Genomic DNA, 21,475 nt, shown 5'->3' on the forward strand with positions numbered 1-21,475 from the left:
TGTGCAAGCATACATCAGAAACTTAAGCTATTCTACACTTAGCCCAGTGAAAGAATACCAGACTTCCCATAATATTAGCTGTTTTTTTAATTTTCATTTATCCTTGCTTTTAAAAAAGATAATCTAAATCAGTAATTGGCAATTAATGTTTCTCTGGTTTAAGAATAAATACTGTTTTACCATGTTTGCTAATTTAGCCCTTAATTACTGCCATACATTTAATTCTTATTACTGGAAAGCATATGGTTTTATACAGGAACAACTAGTCTGCAGGAATATATATTAAAGAACAGAAAGCAAATTAATTCTGTCAAAAATAGTTTCTATGCACATTGCTTTACATGAATTAAAATTCAGCATAAATAGAGACTACAAAGTTGAGTCATCCTGAAACGTGAAGATTTAAGGGATTATGAAGCAAACTCAGCAGTTTAAAGACAGCATAAATGCCACATTCACTCAGAATAACAAGCAGAAAGAAAATTTTGAGGTATTTCTTTTGGAAGTACATGAAAACATCAAAGCAAACATATTCAGCAGCAAAATACATTGTGGATCTTTTGTGTTATAAAATAAGAAATTAAATATCAGAATGTTCAAAACAACACGAACCTTTGTAAAAACACATCTCTGTTTCCAGCCTGTGTCATGACCTTACAGCAAACCAAAAGTCCCTGGGCTCCTGGGGCACAGGGAGTTACTGCAGAACATGGACCAGATCCTTAGACTATGATCCATAGCCTTAACACAAACCTTTTGGTAAAACACATCCCAAGAGTTAAAACAGGTCCTGGGCATACTGCAGCACATTTTTGATGTTAACCAAAAATCCACACTTCTGCAAACTCTGCCAGCTTTGGTGTTTAGCATCCTTTATGGCTCAGGCAGTTCAAAATGGAAAGGGACAAGCCAATTCCTAACTCCAGTCTGCACGATGGGGTATAAAAAATAAAATAATAAAATAAAATAAAATAAAATAAAATAAAATAAAATAAATAAAATAAAATAAAATAAAATAAAATAAAATAAAATAAAATAAAATAAAATAAAATAAAATAAAATAAAATAAAATAAAATAAAATAAAATAAAATAAAATAAAATAAAATAAAATAAAATAAAATAAAATAAAATAAAATAAAATAAAATACCCACTCTTATCTATAGATCCCCCCAGTGCTTTCAGGAAATGGGTGACAGTAACACAGCAATAAATACAGGTTCTCATATGGACACTCCTCCAGATATCCAGCTATGACACACTATGGATTCAATACTGAAAGGATTATGGATTCAGTACTGGAAAAATGCTTTAGGGTCTCTCCAGCTTAACTTTTAGCTTTTCATACATTTCTTGGCAAAGGATTTGTTGTCATCTTAAATATCACTTATGGAAAACTGTAATAGGAACCACTTAATAGTTTCCCTCTGTTACTGAGTAATACCAAGCAATTAGCTTAACTCAGTTCATCCTTTCAACAGACACCAGGTTAGATCACTCATCAGCTTTCAAGACCCCACCACAGCAAGAAGAGGAACAGATGAGAAAGAGCAGGCTCTTTAGCATGGTGTTTTTGTTTCATGCTTCTTACAGATGCTCCAAAACGTCTGTATGCCTTAACAATGCTATCACATTGAAGCATTGCTTTGCTTCAGCACAGCACACAGACTCACCAGAAATACTGTTATCTTAGGCTATAAGCCAGATTCTTACCCTCTTCATGCTTACCTTTAACAGAACCACAGCCTCTTTCTTTCTAGCAGCACAAGACCTTTCAGCAAAGATAATAAACTCTGGCAAGTAGGCTCCTATTTGTTGACTGTGTATTTGATTTAGCAGAAAATACAGTAATCATTACAAAATCAGAAACCTGAGTTCTCCTAGATATGGCTTTATTAAGGCCTCCATTTACAGTTATGAGTTCAAAAGTCAGAGCTTTCTGGACTCACTAATGCAAATATTTTTACAGCTTCATTCCTGTTTAAACAGGAAGGTTTCGTACACTCATGAAATTCTTTGAAATACTGAAATAAAAGAAGCTGTTATTCCCTATAGCTTGGCTAATAGCCTTTCATCTTCTATCATCAATTTTTTAAAAAGAGAACACTTACTTTGTAAATACAGCCTTATTTCCAAATTGACCTCGCACAGATTCAGTAGCAGTATGCTCCATATTCTCATGTTTTAACTCCTGAAGGAAAACTTTCATCTCTGGATAGATTTTACTTTATTATAGTTGATCAATTCAAGCTGTTGATACATATATTCTTGGCCCTAAATGATATTCTAGTCAAAGACAAAGTAACTCCAAAATAGCTTTAAGGAGGAGGAGGCCTTGTGCTGTATTTGCATTGCTACTTCATCCGAGTACCAAGAAAGATGGGAACACTTCATTCAAGAAGTTCCAGGAAAATGCAATTGATCAGTGGATGACTAAGTGAAAAGCACCAGGGACAGTCCAGCATTGCTATGATTTAGAAGACTGAAAAGAATCATTACAATCTTGACATCTTGCACTATACATGCCACAGCGAGAAAAGCCATTTGCTTTGTTTTCTGCTTTTACGAGAGCAAGACTCAAATCACAGTGCCAGATGAAAACAACCCAGATACACTCACTCATTTTTTCCTCACCTTTGGGTTAGGATGACGGCTAATGATTAGGCTGACTGGGCCTGGTCCACACTCACTCAGGATTGCGTAGGCTTCGCTTAATGCTGCGTGACGCAGGCTCACAGAATCCGCCTCCAGAATCTGGTCACCTCGGCTGCACAGAGACACAGAGTCACCAAATCACAGCCACCTTCCACACAAAAAAATTCAACTGATGGCTTTCAGCTGATGGCTAAGATTTTTCAAAGAAGGTGCTGCTCCCAGTGATGTGAATGGTTTAAGTCCTCTCAAGTTCATGAGGGAGGCTCAGATATCCCTTCTGCACTTAAATGTCAGTGCAAAAATCTCTATTAAATCAACCAAGAAAACTGTCTGCATTCCGACCAGGGTGCAAGCAAGCTTCAGCTCCAGTTCTGCATTCAGATATTTATTGAGCACAGAAGAAGAAAAATGAGATTCAGATGGGCTGTTCCTTCACACCATATTGAATTACTTAGCAGAAACACTGATAAGAAATTCATGATTTAGGTATCAGTTTAGGAAATGACTCCAGGAAAAATTGAGCTTGGTGAGCCTGTATTTGCTAAAAATTAACATGTAGATCCCATTTAAAAAGGAAAAAGAAAAAACAGAACAAAACTCTCCTGAAAGAAAAACACACTGTGTGACTTAAAAGGTCATGTAGTGATACGACAAGGGAGTATGGCTTTAAACTGAAAGAGGGCAGGATTAAATCAGGTATTAGGAAGAAATTCTTTATTGTCAGAGTGGTGAGGCACTGGAACAGGTTGCCCAGAGGAGCTCTGGATGTGTCTGAGACCAGGATGGATGGAGCTTTGAGTAACCTGATCTAGTGGAAGGTTTCCTGCCCATGGCAGGGGATTTGAAATGAGATGATCTTTAATGTCTCTTCCAACCCAAACGATTCCATGATTCTATGATTGTTTAGTTCTGTTTTCTCAGTTTTGTAACTCTTGCTTATGGTGCTCAGACATCTGGAACCATTCAAAAGAAAATATCATCAACTAGGGATATCATTAAAGCATTCTTCATAATTCCTGAAACATTTGCTTTGAATGGGCACTTCCAAAGAATGTACTACTGCTGGCTTATATTGGGCTACTTGTGACAATGACACTGTGTTTACACTAAAACAACAGTTGCAAAACAATAATTGCAATTCAGTACCCAAAAGCTCGGGAAAGTAAAGGGTGACTTATCAGTTGTGCAATCATCCCACTGCTCTGCCCATTCTTCAGACTTGCACAAATGGAGTCATTTGCAGAGCCACATAACTGAGAGAGGGAACTCAGATAGAGAGGAGCTGGATTCAAACCTCCCCTGGCATTGCAAACCCAGCATTTGATTAACGTTTTCTAAAAATCGAAACCATCCTGTAAGTCTTGGCATATGAAGCCATAAATTGCTGATGGGACAACAGAAGCAACGTCTCAAAGAAGGAAGCAAAAAATCTGGGAAGGGTGCCTGGATATAATCAATCACGTAAACCTAATAAACAATACAGCTGTTACATACAGACGTAACCAGTACTGCAATGTTTTCCAAAGGGGCCCGCAAGAAAGCGAGTTACCCTCAAATGTTGTCTCCTGTAGGCATTTCTGTATGGTAGGAACTTCCAAGGGTTTTGGCAGCAATGCCACCATAAAATTCCCTTCTTCCCTTATTCCAAGATATCAGATTTCTATTGCAGTTCTCCTGGTGAGCCAGGAAACAGAAGGCACTCTCTAGCCGTGTGAAAGCAAGGCATTTGCTCAGCCTGTCTGTACCAATGCTCACATCACACACTCAAAGTGGATCATACAGTCCCAGAATCTCTTCAGCACAGTCTCCCCTCTGCAGCCATGCTGCCAGCACCCACCAGCATTTATGAAGGAACGCAGAAACTGGCAAGGTGTCCTCCAATGGTTTTCAAAAATGAAGCCTCCACGAGAGGAAAAGCAAGCAAGTTTCTGTCAATCCTATGTAAGGCACAAGGGAACCCTGGGAATGACTGATTCCTAAAGACACCCCAACTCCATGACAGAGTGAGTTGGGCTGGTCAGCCTGCAGCAATCCTGCCAGACTGAGAGTAAGGGCAGAAAAACACTGCTGCAGCCATGGGCACAGGCAGCTGCAGGAACATCTACCCCAGCCCTTTTTAAGAGAGTTTTAGGTGACTGAGCTTTTAGCAGAGCTCTGCAAATTTCCTCCCAGTCTGGGGTCTCTGGCTGCAGCTCTCACAAAAAAGCATGAGGCTGCACTTCTTGCTGCTTCCCTTTTTCAAAGGGTGCTATTAGTCTCAGCTTTCTGTATAGAGAATTTTTTGAAAAAGCAACCCAACAACCCAGGCCTTAATGACCATGCTGTTACCAGAACACAGAATAACGTTTCCTGGGTCTTTAATAGTATTTTGGAATGTCTTTACTTAAATGCATTCTTTTCGGTAAACTCTTAAGTATAAATTTCCTCTCTGCTAAATCAACCCATTGGTGAAAATAAAAGTCTTGATTGATTTTATTGTAAAACTACTCCAGCATGTTTCTCCTTTAACCAACCTTAATCTGCCGTCCATTTTAGCCACTGATCCTGGGGCCAAGCTGTGAATGTATATCCCGGGAGAACTGTTTTCCAGTGTGAGACAACAGGCACCAATGCCAAGCCCAACCCCTGGCTCTGTGGAAAACCAGAAGTACAAAGAAACGTGGCAGATTGTAATCACACAGGACATACAAGTGTTTGTGTTCCCACATCCCATCTGAGTTCAGGACTCGTGACATTGTTTCAGGGCTGGCCTTAGCTGCAGTCGGCCAGGAAGCTAAGACCAAGAAGTGGAAATCAGGATTGAAAACAGCTGATCCTGACTATTTTTTGAGATCCATCAATCTCAGCAAATACTCTGCACCGTGGGAACCTCCTGGAAATGTCACACAAGGTCTGATCTGGTCTCCAAGGCACAAAGGAGTAGGGACAGCAATCCAATCAAGATGACACTTAACATTACTGCAGAACACGCGAGCACAGAAGATGCTGCCAATTGTATTGCCATCTTTTGTTAAATATCTGTATGGCATTCCTCAGCAAAGAAGCACAAAGGAAGGTGAGGCATTATCTCTGGTTCAATGGTGACCTCAGTCCACTTTCACCTTTCCTTTCCTCCAGGTAACAACATCCCCGTTGTAGGGATTACTGGACATCTTACACTCTCTCTCAGAATTTTGAATCCAACCTTTAAAATCATCATATTTTAGGACTTAAAAATAGACGTATTTGTCTAGCACATATAACATATGCTTTAAGTTTGTAATGAACAATTATAAATAATGAGAGCAACCCTCATGGAGGAGTACAAACAGGTCATCTGGGAACTTTTCAACAATGTGCAGCTTTGCCTTCCCTGGAGATGCCCTTTAAGAGAAGCCCTCCTCTTGGGCTGCCAGGAGGCTGATTTACATTTTGCCCAGTATCTCACAGTCTCCCTCTTCCAGCAGCATGGACGCTGACTGCTACTCATAAGAGGATTCTGATTCTGGAGCAGCAAAATGCAGAAAGAGGAACTCTTCAGAAGTTCTTGCATTAGAAGGTACTTTTCCCTCTCATCCTGTAGTTCAAGGTCAAATGGGCATGGGTGGGAGCACCAGACATAAGAGTCTCTAGCCTTTTCTCAAAAACTCCCTTAAGAAGCAGATATTTGTTCTCTCAGACCATTTTGATGCATCCTCACCTTTATTGAGCGTCACATCCATGACGATCCTGTCCTTGGGGCCAGGTCCTTTGCGGCTGGAGCCATCGGGCTCCTCGAGGCCAGGGACAGGCACGCTGGCGCTGGGGGAGCTGGAGCGGCTCAGCAGGGTGGGCGTCACGCAGGGGGTGAGGCTGGGGCTGCGCAGCCGTGTGCGCACCGTCAACGTCACCACGCCCTTCTTGAGTTGCTGCAGACACGGCACAGAACCACAGTGAGGTGACCAACATTTGTCACTAAACCTGCACACAGTAACTCGTGGCAGAGAAAGAGCATCAAGCTGAGGGTATGAGATGGCAATGAGTGAAGAGGAGCGTGAATCTCTTCAGCGCTACAGCCAAGTTACCTTGAACCTCTGGATGGCCTCCTGATGGGTTAGTCCTTGTAGAGACTCTCCATTAACTTCCAGGATCTCATCCCCTGGTAAATAAATACAAAAAATGAAGCTAGCAATATAGAGACTACAAAGATTTAAAACATCTTTCCTGAACAGGAGGTGATCCACTATTACAAGGATTTCAGTTAGCTATTCAATAAAAAGCCTTTTATTGTTCTCAATTTATTTTCACTTGTACCAATGTCTCTACAAGTTACTAGCGATGCATTACCAAAGTAAAACCTGTTCTTCAGCAGAGATCCTTAACTTGGCACTCCCATTCTCACAAACAAGCTGAAAATGCTATGGATTTTAACTAAAGTCTGAAAATGATTATGACATGAAGTCCAAAGGTACTAAAAAACTGACTTTCTTTTGTACGCATTAACAGGAGAAATGAGGAACTAAGTGAAACACTACAGCACATCACTTCAAAGCCTGTTCAGAGAAAATGAACCTTGCATCCACATGCAGAAAGCAAATGTCTTCCCTTACTAAAAGCTTGCGGACAGAGAAGCGTGTAGTAGCCCACATGCTGTGACAACAAATGTCTTTTTCACCTCAAGGAACATGTCCTGTCAGATTTCTACCAGATTCCAGGCTCTGGGTCTTACTCCTTACACCCAGCTGTGCCATCTACCTTCATTTTATTAAAAGGAGGGTCAGCATGATCCAGATCCACTTCCTGTAATTTTACTTGCACCTGTGCAAAATTACATGGGGCAATATCATCAGCTAAGTCTACCCCTCCTCTCCTTTCCTAGCCTCAGAAAAAAAAAAAAAAGTATTTTACAAGCTATGAATAGTCTGCAAATGATTGCTGGGTTTATGGGACAGCTGCTACTTATTGGCTTCTCACAGCAAGTGCACAACCCATGATGCAGAGATATGAGCTTCCCTCTGGCAGCGAGTGTGAGAGTTGGCACCAAAATCAGCCTCAAGTACAACAAGTGTGGTAAGATAGAAAGAGGGGAATGATGATATGAGAAGTAACACAGGAGCAGCTTGAGAAAAGTAGCACAGGAGCAGCTTTCCACGGAAGCGAAGTAACACAACCCCTGCAGAAGGGTTGTAAGCCACCTCTCTAAACTCATGGTCACTTTCTGTTTTCAACACTAAAAGTCTGTCTGTCTGACACAGCACTCAGACAATGGTGCAGCACACACAGAGCAGGCTATGCATTCTGCTCAGACACCAAGACTGGAAAAGCAGTAATAAAATCTGGCTACATCTCCTCTAACCAGGGTGATCTTACTGCATAACCCATCCTTCATATTTTTTATTTTGGTTTTGATTCTTGTCCTGTCAAAATCATACCAGGGGGCTTAGAGAGTATAAGGGCTCAAAAGAGTCTCTCCCAGACATGTCCCTACATATAACACCTTCTCAGACCACCATCTTTAAGCCAGATGTTTTTGGCTATCAATATTTTCCTGCTGTCATTGTCTCTCTCCAACTGAAGAATTGCAGCTTGCCGTTTGGGCAAATAAAGTTCATGAAAGAGAAAGGGGAAAACAAAGTGACCACCACTATTCTGTTGTTCCCACTCCTCAACATGAAATACAGTCAAGTTAATTGCTGTGGATGATCTTCCACAGGATGAACAAACATGGCATTTTATATTTTCCATAGCCTCTTGCTTCTGGCCAGGTGCCTAAACACAGCTGTACTTAAATTTTCCTCCTGGACTGAAACAATATCCCACTGTTGCCCTTTCTGTGAAACTAGATTCTCTCTACCATACCTTCTTTAAGCCTTCCATCAGCAGCCGCTGCTCCATTTGGGAATATAGTCTTCACAAAAATCCCCATGCGTCCACGAGCAGAATCCTGACCTCCCACAATGCTGAATCCAAGACCCTACAGAAAAGAGAGAAGACACACAGCTGACACCTTACTCTATAATCATCTGTGTGAGAAAGACTGCCTGTAATGTACAAGACAAGGGAAAGATGAAAACCTAAAACCTTCTGATGAACTGCACTGCCAACTTACTCTCTCCTTCCATTTCCTCATTTACTTTTACTGTATTATCAACACTCATCAGCCCAAAAAATAGCTGGAGGCATCCCTAAGATGATATAGCAAAAATTCTGAGATTATTTTGAGCTTTTTCAAAACACTGGTTTGATAGCTTTCCCATTTTAAAACCAGTTACGCATTCATTTTGAATTAACAGACAGTCTATTTCTACCCCTGAGATCTTTATCCAGGATTAACTATCGGTTTCTCTTATGTCACAGATCCTACATTTCCTCAGGAAGAAGAAAAGCTTCAGAACATGACATAAGGTCAGTGCTGCAATGTCAGGAATGTAGCTGAAAGGAGAATGGCATGTGGGGGCTACCACTCACATGCACATTTTTAATTATTCTGGGGACATATATCATGTTGTATTTAAATAAATCTAGATCAATAGAATCCCCAGGGCTTCATCCATTAGCTCTTGCCCCTGCACTACCCCAACAGGCTATGGGACTATCTTGCAAAGCTGACCTGAGAACTGATGAACATAGCAGAATGAACCTCTCCCCCTTCTGCTGAGTTATTTCCCAGACAAATCACTTCCCTTGATTCACAACCCTTTCCCATATTTCCCCTCTTGTCACTGCTGTTCATGCATTTTACAGAATACAGAGAAAAGTCACCGACCAGGCGGACAAGGGATGTGGAGAACTGTTGTGCTTTAGGATCTGAAGCCATGGACATTATTATTGCCTTGGGCAGCGCTATCCAGCTGAGGGATGCTGCCAGGGCAAGCAATGAGTTTACAATCCAATACAACAATCAGATCTTTTGTTTCAGTATGTGAAAACAGAGCAGGCCACCACAGTTATAAGCCTCTAGCAATTTGGTAAGACATTACTGATTTCTGGAAAGAATCAACTTAGCTCCCTTGTGCAAACAAAGTAACTGCACTCATTGTTCAGTCCCACGCAATTATCAACTGCAAATCAACCTGCAGAAAGCAGGAAGCTCCCCATGCCTGGACACAGGAGGTCTCCCCATGGCTCCATGGGTCAGTTGGGAGAAATATGCCTGCAAAGTACAGCAGTTCCTACACTAGCCCACCTTCCCAGACAAGCGCTGCCACTCCAGAGCAGGAAATCACCTCTTGCAGATATACCAACGGATGCAAACCTAAATACAAACACTTGGCTCCCTGCCACCAACACCATAACTCTGTGGAGAAATGTTTCAAGTCTCAGGTCTGCACAGGGATAATAAAGTGAGCGCTATTGCAATAATTGTATAAGGTGCAATCCCTAATAGAGGAGATCACCCAAGAGGTGGGTGGAAGGCACACAAAATGGCAGCTGTTTTAGGTGGTTCTTGGTTACTAGGATCTGCATTCTCCCAGCTGCTTCCTAAAACCTTGGAGCTAAGTGCAGAAAGGCAGGAGGGGTTGGCTTTTCCCAGGGGGAGAAATAATCTAATTTTATGCAAAAACCAGAATCAAAAAATAAGTACATGAAAAATGAAGAAATATTTGCTCATCATAAAAGACCCACAGCTCCTAAACCAAGGAAAGTTAAAGCAACTGTGAGTCAGTCTACCCACAGGAGTAACCATTTCTAACTCTTTGCTAAACATAAAGCACAACAAGGAATTAGTTTACCATTTAAACATGAAAGTCAAAACAAGTCTTCTTAGTCCAAAACAAATCCATCTGATGATTTTAAAGACTATTTCACAAAAGGACATGCATATTTTTAGCATATCTAAATTACAGCTCCAATACTAGTGTGGATTTGATGAGGGAAAATAATATATACCTAGGTTAATGCTTATCTGTTTTTTCCTAGCATTCAGGCAGCTGGTATCTAGCAAGTGTGTAAACACCTTATTGGGGGAGAGGACTTTTTGACCCATGGATTTCAGTGCTCTCAGAGAAGCAATCAGCCAGTAACCCGTCTTCAGGTTTAACACTTAATTTGCAGTAGTTTATTTCTTTTAAAAATGCATCCAGATTCCACAGAGGGAAAATATGCTTGTCCATAAATATACATGTGAACAGGTACTGTTCTGTAGCTGCACTGCCTCTGCATAAACATACATATTTAGAGATCCATTATAAATATTTGATATCTCAGTAAAGGTGAGATGCACCAAACCAAAATGAAAGCCACCCTGTGTCAAGTGGATGACAAACATCACATCCCCTGTATTTTGCAGGTGTAGCTTTGGCATTTATGTTTGGAAACGGGATTTGTTTATCATTAGCACTGTTACCAGCTACTTTGAGAGCAGCTGGAAGTACAGGAGATACCTCTTAAATGCCAGCTCTTGCTACATGTGAGAAACATGTAGAAATCCTCACCTTGCCTTGCCCTTTCATCAGGACGATGTTGGAAATGATGGACGGCTGGGTCAGTCTCCATGGAGATTCCACCTGAGCAGCGCTGAAGGAACGGGTAGATTTCTTCACAATATGGTAGTCCTAACATCAACAAACAAGGATAATTGCTCTGATTGCTTGGCACAGATACTGGGGATGTCATACTGGGAAAATTGAGTGTGTTGGGAAAGGGGGATGCAGTGTTTTAGAGAAATACTCAGAGAAATGTTCACGGGATGAAACCCCAGCTCACTACAATCCAAGTGAATTTTGCCACAGTAATTTTCCCACGTTTTGCACAGTAGAATCATTTTGAAATGTATCAGTTACAATTTAAATTAGAAGGATTAAAGGTAACTTCATGATATACTCAAGTCCTTAATTGATTTTAAAAAAGGAGAAAGGAAAGGAGAAGGGAAATGCCTACATTTTAAAATAAATAAAATAAAGAGTATTAGATTTTTTTCTTTTTTTTGTTAAAGTCCTCAGATCTCTAGAACAGCAACTCCTATGATGAACAACTTTAGGATCTTGTGGCCATAAGCAAGCAGTACTCTCCTTCACAACACTCAAAGAAGTTTTCCACAGGTGGCCAACACATTTCATTTTGGTGTCCAGGCCTGGTTTCAGTCCCATGACATACCTATGTGATCCTGTTTCATGACCCTTGCCCACTTCTATGAGCTCCAGGCAGATGCCATAGGACTGAGCACAGTGAGGTGCTCACAGCCAGCTCTGCCTTCCCACTCACCTGTCTGGCTCCTGCTGACTCCAGCTGCTGGGGCAGAGAGTGCTTTCTTCCACCTCGGGAATATTTCACCGCTATTTCGTAATTTGATTCACCATTTTCCACTGTCAGCTCATCGTCTTCTCCCACAGACTCCAAGCGGGATCCGGCACCTAAGGAAACCACAGAAATACATCCTGCTAACATCCGAGAGCTGCTTTAGCCTCTCTCACCAACAGGCAACAACCACCTCCTGCAAATCCCAAATCAAAGTGCCTTAAAACAATGTTACGTAGTTCCTAGTCAGGCAGTTGGAAACCAGTTTTGATCACACTCAGCCAAGAACTTTTCCTGCTGTCATAGGTTTTCTGCAATCCTTCAGTGATACTGAACTCATAGTATTAAGGAAAAGTAGAAGATAATTGAGTTGGTAGCTCAGGGACAGGAAAGACATTCATCTGTTCACACCCAATGGCACTTGCCAGTGCACTAAGCTCTCAAGATTCATGTATTTAAAATTAAAAGACCTGACACTGCAGCAGTATTCATTTCTGGAGGTGTCATGTCACTTTGAGGGAATTTTTTTTGGAATGGAAAAAGTAAAAATGTGCCAAAAAATTCTATTTTCTTTCCTTTTGGCAACAATTCTAGTTGTCTTAAAGGGAAGAGTGCAGAGTTCATGAAAGAAACAGAATTATTTGTCTTGAAGGACATCCTGTAATTATCCACAGAGTATCCAACTCCTCGCACCAGGGCTCCTCCAGTTCTCATTTTCTCCAAGGTCCCTGCACAATTCCCAGTCACAGCAGTTCCCGCACATTTATCCTTGTCATTTCCACACCACACAGGGAACGGCCATTAACCCCTATTTTACAGAGGAAAACCCAAGACATAGGCCAAATTTGCACAAGCTGGATTTCATGATGAGGATTTAAGATTACTTTAAACCAGCATTGTGTTAGGAGCTGTCACAGAGAGCAACAGCTCTGATGCCCTTTCATTCTCACTGTCTGTACCCCAGAAACAGGGAATCATGGTCTGAGGTAGGTGCACAGAAAATTTGCCCAGGAGAGCCCCAAACACATTTTCTGCCACCTCCTCCCTGCCTAGAGGCTGTGCCAAGGAGGGATGGAGCACAGAGCTGGTGCAGCTGCTTTTTTTCACTCAGCATGAAAGCAATTCTGCTGATGCATCCATAAGCAGAATTTGTACCCACTGCGCAACTTAAACCTGCTCCCTGCTTTGGGATCTGTAATTCGGATCTCTGCTTTTCAATTCCCTTTCCCCTGGCACACAGGCTGCTGCTGCTGCACACAGACAGGATACCAATCTTGGCAAGACCGGCATCTTGGCATTCTTTCATTCCCTGGCACCTACAACTAACCCTTTCCATCACTTCTCCCTCTCTTCAGGAGAACAGTTGTAATTCTGTGTTTTCTGCCCATCTCCAAAGACATCTTCCTTTCTCATGCTGCAGCTCAGGCTGGTGGATGCCCCAGGCTCACTCATAGCCCAAGAGTATCTGCACTCATGGCAACAGGGTCTGGATCCCCAGTGAGTCACCAACTCACAGCCTCAGGGGCTACAGGCAGAGGAGCTCCCTGGAGTATGCTAAAAATACCTTAGTAATTGGAAATTAGGGTGAACACAGGAGAGAGGGAGCCTCAGAAAGCACTAGGATTAAGAACATGGCCAAGCTCTGCACACTTGTTAACAGGTTACTGTTATGACCTGGGGACAAAGCAACAGAAAATCTGAGGATTAGTCACCCTAATGGGCATTTTGATCAGAGCAAACTGAAATACATAGACAATGCAAACAGTCAAAAAAAAAAAAAAAAAAAAAAAAAAAAGGGAAAGAAATAAACGAACAAGAAAGAAAGACACTTCTGAAATTATGCAGCTTTGCATAATACTTCTGTTCCTACAACAGTTCAGCTCAGGAGGTTAAATGCAACTATACTATAGATAGGATTTTCCTTCCAAAATAAATTAATATGGTTTCAAAGAAATCCTATCTCACTTTTAGAGAGTTAAAATAAATACACATTAAAAAAATCTACAATTGCTATCTTACAACAGTCTGGCTTTACCTTGAGATCGACTTCTGTATTTCAGTATGCCACTTGCCAGAGCTGAACTCTGATTGTTTCCTTTGGACACTTCTGCACAAGCTGGATCTTGAGATTTCTCAGTTTCCGTCACCTAAAAGAAATTAAAAAAAAAAAAATCTTGTAAACTAGAGATGCTGATGGCATTTGTCTCGTTGTTATGGGACAGAAAACTCCATTGCATATCATCTTTGTTTCCAAAACACATCATTGTATTAAGTCAGCATACATTCTCTGTAAGTAATTTCTAGCAATGCCTTTGGACATTATGGTCAGGCATCCTCTTCAAGACACCACACTAATGCCCCCAGAATGCATCCAGCACTCCACAGCTCCTCACTCAGGTGTTTCTGCATATATTTGAACAAAACTGTAGCTTTTATTGCCATCTGTGCTGCTCTGCAGGCTTCCAGAGACACCACACCTTTATAGAGAAAACCACTTTTAAAAAGCGCTATTTTAATGTTAGTGTTTGCTGAGCACCAATACCAAGCTTGATGATGGAAAGCTTATTTAACAGAAAGTTATGACAGCTAAGCACTTAAAGAGCCTGGAAACATGCAGTTAAAGCTTACAGGTGGAATCACAACCCCACCACCCTGAGTAAATGCACCAGGACAGGAGCAGTCTGTTTACCAACTGTGTTTGCCCAGATGCCAAGTAACAAGGTAAGCAGCACGGCCACATGTCCTCTGCCTCCAGCTCTCCTGTGCTCAGGGACGAGCAGAGTTGCCCATGGGCAGGCTCTGCCCAGCCCCTGCATTTTGGAAGGTGCTGGTGAACTGCTGGAAGTCAGTTTTTAAAAAACCCCACCCAAACACTTTCCTGTAAAAATAATTTCTGCTTCTGCTATTCAATCTTAAAAACATCAGTCTTTCCCACAACCTGCCTCCCATCCCCCAGTCCCTCTTACGCTCAAGCCAACAAAGCCAAAGTTTATCTTTTGTGCAAAGTCTAGACTTCGTGATTTTAGTTTGAACAGTAGAAACTTCAGGAAAACATAAAACTGTCAGAAACAGGAAGCTGGAATGGAAACTGCTTTTTATTCTTTCCTCTTCAACATGAACAGCTACATTTAATTTACACATAGTTAGTACATCCTAGCTAGTAGTTGTTGATTCTTCAATGCATTGCAGCAACTACTTTAGAGTCCACTTCCAGGATCAAATGTTTTGCTGCTCACAGCTCCCTGTAAACTTAGAACCATCTGATTCATTCATCTCCCTGGAAAAAACACCAGCACTTGTGATTTACTCATTCCAATAAAGGCCTCATTCCAGAAAATCTGTAAGATGTCAGATTCAAAATCCCACCTAAGAAACCCAAACCATTAGCAATTAGGCCACAGCCAAAGTATCACAAACTCTCCTTCCAAGAGACTTCTGGGATACCCAGAAGACAGCAGAAGCACTTGGAATGAGAGGGGACCTCATGGATCTCACAAAGATACATTGAAATTTACCATACAAGTGGAAACACTCTATGAAGTGAGGATGCCTCCCTGTAGAAGGGGGAAGTCACTTGCACAGACAGAAAAATCACATGGTAGTCTTACAGGTACACAAACCAATTGGTGCACAGGGCCAGTGCTAACTCTGTGGTGGAGACATATGTGAAACACAGAGATGAAGAAAACCAAGACAAATGTCTCCCTAAAGCAGCTAGTTTTGCTGGCATGCTGTTTAACTATCTGAACAGATGGGGATGGGTCCAATCTGACTTTCCTGGAGCTGAGCACAATACACATCAAGTCTGGAGCTGTGGAGCTGCTTGGTTTCTGCAGTCTGTGTGGATATGGGCAGTTGTACCTGATAAGACCACACAGCTCCCAACTTCCAGCTAGACCACTTCCTCCAGCTCAGAGGAGGGGAGAAAAAATGACTTACTTTGTAGCATTGTACAAAGAGATGATGAAGTCATCTTTGCTAGGGCAAATTTCCACCCTGAGCCTAGGCTCAAGGGTGACCTATTCAGTACATCTCGTGCCTCTACTACATGGGGTTTGAGTTCGGTTAGTTGCTGACATATTGGGGTTTTTGCTGATTTGACTATGCCATAGGAGAAAAATACCAATGCATTCTGCAACCACATATATTTTCTTCTAGTGGGGTGGCAAAAAAAATAGGACACAATTGCCACTTGTATTAGGACTGTGCACCCCAAGCACCTCAAGGCAATCTTGGAGCCTGTGAACTTATAGATCTCAAACCCCCACATCCTATGTACGATCCACAGAAGGTCATGTGTGCAAACACCAATACTAGGGAAAGCCTCAAGACATTCTCAACACCTTCCTGAAATTATAGTTTATCCAACTAGGCTTCAGACTACAATTCGGAAGTAAAAACATTTAAATTACCTGTGTCATTAAAAACATTTAAATTATCTGTGTGGTTTTTTGTTTGTTTTTGTTTTTTTAATTTTAGCAGAAGAATTTTTCTGACACTAATTATAAACACGTAGAGGAAGACACTAGCATTTGCAATGAAGCAGATATTCTTTAAGTTGTTGGACTTGCCTAATAAACCACCAGGAGTTTTATCATACTCAGAAAACACTTAGAAATCTGATCTACAAAGCCTGCAAGAACTCATCAAAGGCGTGTGTCTGTAATCTTTGGCTCTCTCATAATCTAGACAAGAAGAAAAGCCCAGCTCCACCTTATCCTTCTGGCCATGAATATATCGCTTTACTGTCTCAAAGTAGCTGCCCAGATTTTACCATGCCATTTTAATTTTCCTCACTTTCAAGGAAATGAAGCTTATTATTTCAGTCCTGTAGGTCTCATATTAAACTAAACCAATAAATCCCTCCCAATGCCATCCCAGCGTTAAGGACACGGGGAGCTTTAACATGCACAGTAGTTTGAAGGGAGATCTAAAAATAGAGCCCATTTTGCCAGTTCATTAAGTAGCTCTGGGATCAAGTGACGGTGACATCTCAATTGATTTCAAAGGAAACAGCACTATCAGGGACACATGGTCCTGGCACTGCACCAGAAGGAACAACTGCCCTCGGAGTCCTCGCCTGGGCAAAGCTCCAGCATGACCAGGCTCTTAATTGGGCGAGATGAGGAGAAGGATTATGACAGTCTGCACTGTTTAACCGCGAACAGTTTGGCAATCCCTTGCCGATCTACAAAAACAAGACTGCACACAGAGGTTGATACAATTTAATAAGCAAACTGCTTTTCTGCTGCCCTTGCAGAGCTCCTCAGCTGCTGCCCTTCCCATCAGTGAGCCCACCTGATTCCCCATGGCACAGCCTGGCTGGCTCTGCTGAGGAGTGCCAGCAGCATGCAGACCAGTTTATCCTGGCGGTTTGGGAGTGAAGCAGCAAGAACCAGGCTGAGAAGTCTGCAGCATAACCAGTTCTGTTCTTCCTGCACTGGTAAAGCAAGTCCACCAGCAAGACTACTGCCCTTCTTCAGAACAGACGTGAAAGAAGAATGGCTGTGAACCATCAAAAGCTCCATGGGAAAACTCCACATCTTCTCAGCTCCCATTCACATTCTGTCCTGGTCTCCGGCCATGAAAATTTTTCCTTAAGCAGTACTACCCCAAAAATTTAACCATGAATTGCCCCAATACTACTATCTGTGGGGCAGCTATTAGGAGGAACCCAACAGACCTCAACAGGAGCCACCACTCACTCTTCAGAGCAATGTCCCGAACATCCAAAGCAAAGTTTCACCTGTTCCCTGCACAAAGTCTTTCTTCCTAGTCCCTTGAGACAACCTGATGCCTTAAAGCCTTTAACCTTTCAAAAAATTTTCAAGATTTTTTTTCCACGATCTGGTATAATTATAGCTGTTTCAGTTATTTGTGCAATTACTTATCGCTTTGTGGAGCACAGCACGCCTTAAGCCTTAAATGTATCTGCTAGGCAGGGAACTCCACATGCCCCTTTGCCTTGCACAGAAAGTAAAATACCTTCCCTTTTAAATTAGCTCTTTTTCACTTTAATTGAATCCATCTCACAGATAAATTACAAACTGCAGCACTGTAATTTACGAGAATTAACATTGCAAGTAATACAGAGGACATGGATTTTCTACTCTTGGACAGCACTGAGTTCTCCATGCCTTACTACTCTGTTTTAGGACATGCACAAAGCCACACAGATTCTAGAAGGAAGCTGATGAATGGGGACACACTGCATCAGGGACTGCAGCACGCAGGGGCATTCTTCCATAACATAGCACATTCTTCCAAAACATAGCAAAGTCCAGGGAGCACCCTAAACACGAGGCTCACAAGAACTCCAAATTAAATCCAGACTCAGCAATTTTTGGTGCAAGCTAGAGGACTCCCCTCTTCGAAAGGGTATTTGCATTGCTGCTCCTCTCTTTCATGACACAAAAGCAAAGAACCACTTGGAGCCAGGGATGGAGGAAAAGAGATGAAACATCATCTCCACATTAGCAGTAACTGGGTGTCTTGAACTGGCACCTCTATAAAAACCAGAGCCCTGGTTGTCCCCTGGTGCAAAGTTGACAGGGTGGACAGCAGTTCTGCACATTCACCAGGGAGACCTTGGGAGGGCTCAAACTTGGGCTGTGTTCGGCTGCACTGGTGAAACAAAGCCTCCACCACCTTCCCCAGAAGCTCACCTTGGAACTACACATGCTGGTACCACGAGGTGCAGCCCAGCCCATACTTCCTCCTGCCCAGCCAAAGAGGACAGGAACCCAAGTCCTCCTTTACTTCATTTTAAAGAAAGTGTTGGAAAACTCTTGGTCCATGTACAGCAAGAGATCAGGAAATCTGATAAACAGTCAAGAACTGGAGCTGCCCAGCTTTCTGAATCGGTGGAAATGCCAAATAAAACAAAAGCTTTTAAAGTGATGTCTAGTTTGCCACTTTACAAATGCCTGCACACAAAAGCACCCTAAGCCTTCAGTATAATGCAGCAGTTGCTGAACAGGGAATTACTATTCACTTCAGGAAACACAAGCCCCCAACAGTTTTGTGTCTCTTCTCAAAATCTACAGAGTAGTCACACACAAACCTTCAGAAGAAACAAAATCTGGCATTCACCAGCACAAAGACAGCAGCAATATCTGCCCACGCCCACTCTGTAAACAGACTAGAAATGCACTATGACAGAGCTGAGCTACTCTCATCTTCAGTAACGTTCTTTTTATTTCTTACAAGATTCTCCAAAACCTTCTTGACTGTGTTTGACAACAGGAGCCACCACGCGTTGACCACTGTTCCGAGCACGCTGGCAGGTTCTTGATGAAGCAAGGTCACAGCTGCAGTGGCTCCAATGATTCATTCACTGGTCACAAGAGCTGCAGCTAAGCAAAGTACACTCCATTTGCAGATATCCAGAGAGTCAGTAAAAATATTAATAATGTTTTGAAGAGAAAAAACTTCTAAAAAATACCCTTTTAAATAGGAAGAAATGCAGGAAATGGCTAACACAGCCAAGTTTTCCATGAAGCACATATCACAGACAACACATGCCTTGGAAACAGTAAGATGCTCCCAGCTAAACAGTTCCCAATCATTTTTGGACCAGATTACTCTTCTTCTGCAGTATATTATGATTTTCACTAGAAACAGCTTTTGTGCTAAAGGAAATCAAATGCACACAAACAGATCCCTGCTGTTCTCTTTTTTATGCTTTATCCTTTTCCCCCCCACAAACATCAAAAAAGCAGGACACATGCTTTCCATGCAGTTTAGTCACTGCCCACGAGATGTCTCTACGTGCTACAGAGAGATCCCAGAAGACCAGTCTTAGTAAACAGCAGAGACCTAAGGGATACCATGAGTGTATGATAAACATGGAACTCAAGCAGTGTGAAAGCTGGTTCAGCTACTCCATTATTTTGTTTAATACATGCTCAGTTCATGGCTTAGCACAGATCTGGAGCTTTTACATCATAACAAACAATAAATTACTTATTTTTTTTTTTAATGACAATTTTTTTATTTCCCAGTGAGGGACAAAATATGCAATAATCACTCTTCAAAATAAACAGTTCTCCTGAGAATGAAACAAGACTTCTTAATACTGATGTCAACCAACAGCTGCAGAGAGCATTCCCATGACAGCACTGGTGGGAGCTTTGGATTTCAGCTCCAAATTGGCATTTTATACCATCCTAAGTATACAAGAAGATATGAATATGTCAGAATTAAGTGCCTTCCATACCTGCATCTTCAAGGATCAATGTATGATGCCTCATACATTATAGATGCTGTGTAGCACATCTGAAGTGAATTTTACCTGATCCCAACCAAGACTGGATAGTGTACACAGTCAAAAATTTGCAGATGTGGTACTGTGAATATCTATTCACACTAATTCAAAAGTTCTAGAGCCTGAATCATTCTTCTGCTAATGTATGTGAACCGCATGGCTGTAACAGCATTTCTCTTGCTCCAGTGCCATGAGAGTGTTATTTTTAGCTTGTCAAAGGCAGTTCATCTCCTTCAAAACTGGGCAGTTATCCAAACAGCCAAAGGAGAGACAGGGTGTACTGTATCTGATGCTTTATGGGAAAAGCCCTCATTCACAAAAACAAAGACCATGCAGAACCTGTACCATAGATAAACTTGTGCTTCTACTACTCTGCTGACTCAGCTTTCAAATATATCACACGGGAAGAGCAAAAATTGTAACACTGGACATTTATGGTCAACTAAGAAACTTGGGCTTCCACCAGCCCAAGCAATAGGAGGTATTTCATGATTTGCAGACTGCATCACATCTACAGAGAACCCTTCAAGTACTGGCCCCTGGCTGAAAGAGTTTTCTCTGATCTTGCCTTTAGGATGGAGGCAGTAGGAAAAGGCCCAGAAGGGCTGGGGGCCAGGCACAAGGAACGATGCAATGCAAGTGCTCTGAGGAGCTCCCTCCTGACATGAAGAACTCCTTGACAGGTGAATTTTACAATGTGTGAAAAACAGTAATTCAGTGACACTGCACCCCTGGAGGCCTTTCAGCACTCGTCCTCCTCCCCCAGCTCATGTGATGTGTGCCAACACCTTCCCCCAGCCCTGACCAGAGTCACACCACCACAACCAAGCCCATAGCTGAGCAACCCCCCTCAACAAGTCCAAATGCAATTGTTTATTTTAATGTGATAGGGCTTCTAGAAACAACATACACTGTGTGAACAAGATTTGGTCTCCAAGCATTTTGTCATTTTCTCTTGCGCGAATTCCTAACTATATTTACTCTGAAAACTTGGTCTGGAGTCACTGTAGGACCCAGTGTGTCTCATCAGCCACACCATGAGTTAAGGGCATTGCATGGGCACAGACCCATTGATATGCTGAAAAAGACTGTACCTCAGAAAGGTACAGTATATCCAGACTTTCAACAAATTCAGCATGTACAGCTGAGCAGCAGCTCTGAGCCATGCCAAGGTGCAGCTGGACCCTGCTCTTGCCTGCCCCTTCCAAGGGTGATGTGGTACAGGGCACTATCTGCAGACATTGCCAGCCACCATCACAAAGAGAAAAAGACTTGTTGAATCCTTCCCAGTACATAAAAAAGCCCCACAGTAGGCTCTTCACTTTCTTCCTTTTCCCTCACCTTAAGTAAAACCTTTCAT

The 21,475-nt window shown here is 42.0% G+C and overlaps 1 protein-coding gene across 4 annotated transcripts in view; it reads right to left on the bottom strand.

Annotated features, from left to right (window-relative positions):
• PDZD2 (PDZ domain containing 2) overlaps window positions 1–21,475 on the bottom strand; it is a 204,188-nt gene that overhangs the window by 25,586 nt on the left and 157,127 nt on the right. For all 4 annotated transcript variants that reach the window (XM_063422309.1, XM_063422311.1, XM_063422308.1 and 1 more), the window contains 8 exons: window positions 13,885–13,996; window positions 11,817–11,965; window positions 11,048–11,167; window positions 8,472–8,586; window positions 6,698–6,771; window positions 6,334–6,541; window positions 5,168–5,285; window positions 2,634–2,766 (listed from right to left, as the gene is read on the bottom strand). In XM_063422309.1, coding sequence (XP_063278379.1) covers window positions 2,634–2,766; window positions 5,168–5,285; window positions 6,334–6,541; window positions 6,698–6,771; window positions 8,472–8,586; window positions 11,048–11,167; window positions 11,817–11,965; window positions 13,885–13,996 — 1,029 coding nt within the window. The remainder of the gene's footprint in view (window positions 1–2,633; window positions 2,767–5,167; window positions 5,286–6,333; window positions 6,542–6,697; window positions 6,772–8,471; window positions 8,587–11,047; window positions 11,168–11,816; window positions 11,966–13,884; window positions 13,997–21,475) is intronic.

Source organism: Prinia subflava, chromosome Z, assembly GCF_021018805.1.
Source record: "Prinia subflava isolate CZ2003 ecotype Zambia chromosome Z, Cam_Psub_1.2, whole genome shotgun sequence".
In the NCBI taxonomy this organism is placed as follows: Eukaryota; Metazoa; Chordata; class Aves; order Passeriformes; family Cisticolidae; genus Prinia; species Prinia subflava.